Below are 4,376 nucleotides of genomic sequence, written 5' to 3' on the forward strand. Positions count from 1 at the left end.
AACCAAATTACCTTGAAAAAATCAAATTCTTACTTTGTTTCACAATCTGGGCCAATAAATCTGGATCTGATTATTTAAAAAATTATGTGTCTTTTTCCTTTTGACCCTAAGTATCCCTAAGGATCCTGCATAACAACCACAAGACATTAAAAAGACTCCCGGTTTTTGATAATTCAGTAGTTCTTTTTGGCATCTGTCCTGTGAAAGAGAAAGCGCCGTCTTTGTTGCCAAAGCTCTTCTTGTAGTTATTATCTCTTACAGCAGGTGGCAGTAATGCGCCATAGTGCAGTTTATAACTGTCCATTAACCGTCATTAGAAGAAGATGCTGTGCTAACAACGTCTCCCAGTCGGCTCGTCTGTTCTTCGGATTTTTCCGTTATTAACTAATATTTTTGTATTAAAGTGAGAGTTTTACTGACAAATAGGTCGGTGTTCCATCTGAAAGTGTCTCCAGTTTATCTGAGGTGAGTTTGTGGATAATTCCTGTCCGCTGTTAGCTATGGAGCTACCTGCTGTTGCTAGAAGCTAACTGGTTGAAAGTGACATAAACACTAAACTTAGGATTCTGAACTGGTTCTGTTCTGTATCTTTATTAACCCGCTTCTGTCTCATATTTGACAGAAATAATCATCTTAAAACTTTAGGCAGACAGCGTTAAGGCTAAATGGTTCCGGTTCGGTTGGACATGGCTCGGTTCAAGCTAATCTGAAGAGAGAAAAATGAGAATTTTAGTGAAATCAGAGTTTATGGTTCTGCTCAAGTTCCCCTATAGAACTGTATTTGGACCAGTACAGTTCTATAGGGTTAGGGTTAAATGTCGGTTTTCATTTAATTTTCAGAAATATTTTTATATAAAAAGTAGACATTTCTATGGAATTAGATGAGGGTAATGGGGCTTTTTCTGAGGATTTCTGGTTCTAATCAGCTGAAGCTCCCAGTTTTTTCGAGGAAAAAAGTAAGAATTCATTTTTCAATTCTCTTAATTTTTTGCTTATTTTGTGAAACAATTATTTTAAAATATTTTTTCAGCTGAATACTGTGATTTTAAAAAAATAATTTCAATATTTTTTTTGACAATTTAAGTTTCAATTCACCAAAAATGTAAACATATTAAAAAAAATTTACATATAAAACATATTTTGTGGAATTTCAAATTTATAATTTAAGTGATTACATTATATCAGGTTTATAAACATACAGTTATACAGAAATATGAATGTTTTTAAATGTTTGATTTTAGGATTTTTAGGATTAGTAACATTTGGCACATGGTGCCTCTAGTGTCCTGCAGGAAAGGGGAAACATTTATTTTGTATTCCCTTTCAATAAATTAACAAATACAACCTGGTCTGTACTGTATGTCTATTTAAAATTTTATATATATCCACATTTAAAGATCCTCAAAACGGATTGAAAATGGATTTATTCAGTACATGTTTATGTCTGTCTGTGCAAAGTTGAGATGAATTTCATGAAAACCATTCAGACCAACACATAAAGACGCAATCAGAACAGTCAGATGATTTTATTACCCCGTGGTAATAAGTTAGAAATAGTCCAAATAGTTTGCAAGTACTTTTCATTTAGTTTCTTCTTACTGGAAGTCTCTGTTTTTATCTTAGACGGGATGGAAAACCTTTGGCCTGTTTGGCTTGTGATGCATTTCTGTCCTAAAGATATAAACCTTCAGATGTCACAACCAGGAGAAACCTTATGGGAGACTTCCAGTATTCAGTTATGCCACATGAACCGACCAGTTAGTGAGGGAACGCAGTTGAAAGTTTCTTCATTTCTGGGCATTTAATAAAAACTCCTCAGGCTGTTAAATGATTCTGGTTCAGCAGCGGAGCTTTCATCATGTCGTCGGGAATATTCAAACTTCACAACCAGTACCATCTTGGGAGACTTTTCTGGACTTCCATATAAATACTAAAGCTCTGAAGTGTTCAGGAAATGTGTCGTTCAGCCATCTTTGTTTCTGGGGACAGAAGGAAGCATTGCTGCTGTTTGAAGAAGACTGGGCTGAAGATCTTCCGCTTTAGCTCCAGCTCTTCCCTTTGTCCTTGAAAAAACACGTCTAGCTGTCTCTGGGGACTGAAGACGGGCTTGTTGTCTTACGCTGAGGTTCTGGATTGGTAAACGGACCGAACACCAGAGTCGCCGGTTTGGTGGGCAGCGTGGGGTAAAGTGCTTTTGCCCTGGGACACATCGACATGTGACAGGAAGCTGGAATCGAACCCACAACTTTCTGATTACAAGATGGCTACCCACTGGAGCCACAGAACCCGAACTGAGGCGGTTCTGGAGGTAAGACTGACTTTGGGTCGTCAGGCTGCGAAGAACCGGACCAGGACCGAAGCTTGGTTGGTCCTCTGATGCTTCATCAGATCTTGGCCACGCTGTGCCTCCCTCCCTTCCCAGAATGCACCTGTGATGGGAGGAGCTTCCCTGCTGTCAGCGTTCAGGTTTTCCTTCCTGTGTTTCAGGAGGAGCAGGAAGTGTTTTGGTTCTGTCTGCAGGTAAAGGTAGAGGGCCTGTCTGGACCGCCCCCCCCGTGTTGTCTCTCTCAGCTCGCTCGCCCCCAGCTTCACTGTCTCTCTCTGTCTCCTGACCTGGTGTCTCCACAGGCGCCCGCCATGTTCCCGTTCCGTCAGCCGTCTGACTCGGACCTGCGGCCCGACCCTCGGCGCTACGGCTCTGGAGCGGAGCGGGACTTTTTCCGCCCCCCGCAGGAGTCTTTGTTGCCGGGCCCCGCCCCCCAGGACGGCGTCCTGAGCCTGCTGAGCAGCTGCGGCCTGGAGCCGGAGGACCTGTCGGTGCTGGCCAAGCTTCCTGAGGACATCCTGACCGTCGAGTCTCTTCCTCAGATCCTCAAGCAGATCAAAGGCCAGAAAGCTCCGCCCCCCGGCTGCCCCCCCCGGCCGGAGGAGCCGTTCCACCTGGGGACCACCAAGCCTTTACCTGCCAGGCCGCCCTCTCCGCCGCCCCCCTCCTCCTCATTCAAGGCCTTTAGCCCCGCCCCCAGGGACTGGGAGCGGCTCCGCCGCCAGCCGGTCCAGTACCCGCTGCACCTGCTCTCCTCCGAGCCCCGGCCGGACCGCTGGCCGGGCCAGCAGGCCTCCGGGTCGGGCAGGTCCCCCCCGCCACCGTCCTCTTCGTCCACCAGACGGGCCGTGGACCAGGACCTCAGGCCACGCCCCCCCGTCTACGGTAAGGACGGTTCCTCTTTCGGTGGGTCAGCAGGCAGAACCCGTCCTTCCCGTTTCTCCGGATCAGGCGATTTCAGGACGGCTCCTCCTCTTGATGAGCGCCGCCGCGACTCCAGGCCGTCCTTCAGCAGCCACGTCCTGAACCGGGCCCGCCACCCGGCACCCAACCGGGCCCGTGACCCGGCCTCCGGCGCCATGCCCTCTAAGAAACAAGCTCTGGACTTCCACGGAACGTCGCCACCCGCGTTCCCGTACTCGTGCTCGCTGTGTGACATCGCCGTTCTGTCAGAGAAGGTAAGTTAACCTGTCTTCCTGCAGGCCGGGACAGCAGGTGAGTGGGGCGGCGGGGACACTGGAGGGTCATGGGAAGAGACGGGGCAACTGAGATGGCCGGTGACCTCACTTCCTGTTTGTGTTTCAGGTTTGGATTCAGCATGTCAACACGACTGGACACGCAGACGGGCAGCTCAACCTGCTGCAGCGGTGAGGAACACACACCTGGTGTCACACACACCTGGTGTCACTCTGAAGCCGTCCCTTTGTCTCCTGCAGGTTTCCACGGTGGGACTGTCGCCTGGAAAGCGCTGGAAGGTCAGTGACTTTCATCACATTTATCAGATCCAGATCCATTCTTCTGATCCAGTCCTGAGTTTCCTTGGCAGGGATTCAGTGTCTGTTAGTTGGGCTTCTGTGGGCCAGAACAGAACCTGAACATCCACCACCTGGGGTCAGGTGAGGGGCCAGCAGCCCCGGTAGGGAGGCCCAGACCTCCCCCTCCTGGTCGTCCTGACCTCTGACCGCCTTGCTGGTGCTGGTCAGAGGCCCCAGGGCAGATGTGGCTACTATACAGTAGCTTGCCAACATCAGCATGTGAATGACTGGATAAGGTGTGAATCATTTTGGGCTACTCTGGCCTTGATAAGACACTATAGGAGTACAAGCCATCCAGCATTTAACCGGCTCTGCTGGCTGAGCTTCTCTCTCTAAGGGAGCCCAGCCACCCTGCGGAGGAAACCCATTTCGGCCGCTTGTATCCGTGATCTCATTCTTTCGGTCATGCCCCAAAGCTCATGGCCATAGATGAGGGTGGGAACGTAGATTGACCAGTAAATCGAGAGCTTCGCCTTTTGACTCAGCTCTCTCTTCACCACGGCGGACCGGTACAG

The 4,376-nt window shown here is 48.8% G+C and overlaps 1 protein-coding gene across 4 annotated transcripts in view; it reads left to right on the plus strand.

Moving 5' to 3' along the window:
• The first annotated feature begins 233 nt into the window (after positions 1-233).
• Positions 234-4,376, plus strand: part of matr3l1.1 (matrin 3-like 1.1) — a 12,816-nt gene continuing 8,673 nt past the window's right edge. For 3 of the 4 annotated variants that reach the window (XM_015024975.1, XM_015024978.1, XM_015024976.1), the window contains exons 1-4: positions 2,278-2,520; positions 2,629-3,504; positions 3,632-3,693; positions 3,763-3,801. In XM_015024975.1, coding sequence (XP_014880461.1) covers positions 2,377-2,520; positions 2,629-3,504; positions 3,632-3,693; positions 3,763-3,801 — 1,121 coding nt within the window. In that variant the 5' untranslated portion in view covers positions 2,278-2,376. Of the gene's footprint in view, positions 466-2,277; positions 2,521-2,628; positions 3,505-3,631; positions 3,694-3,762; positions 3,802-4,376 lie in introns of those variants that run through there. The other variant, XM_015024979.1, reaches the window with a different exon arrangement.

This window comes from Poecilia latipinna, unplaced genomic scaffold (genome assembly GCF_001443285.1).
Source record: "Poecilia latipinna isolate Pla-1442-1.1 unplaced genomic scaffold, P_latipinna-1.0 Scaffold3896, whole genome shotgun sequence".
Lineage (NCBI taxonomy): Eukaryota > Metazoa > Chordata > Actinopteri > Cyprinodontiformes > Poeciliidae > Poecilia > Poecilia latipinna.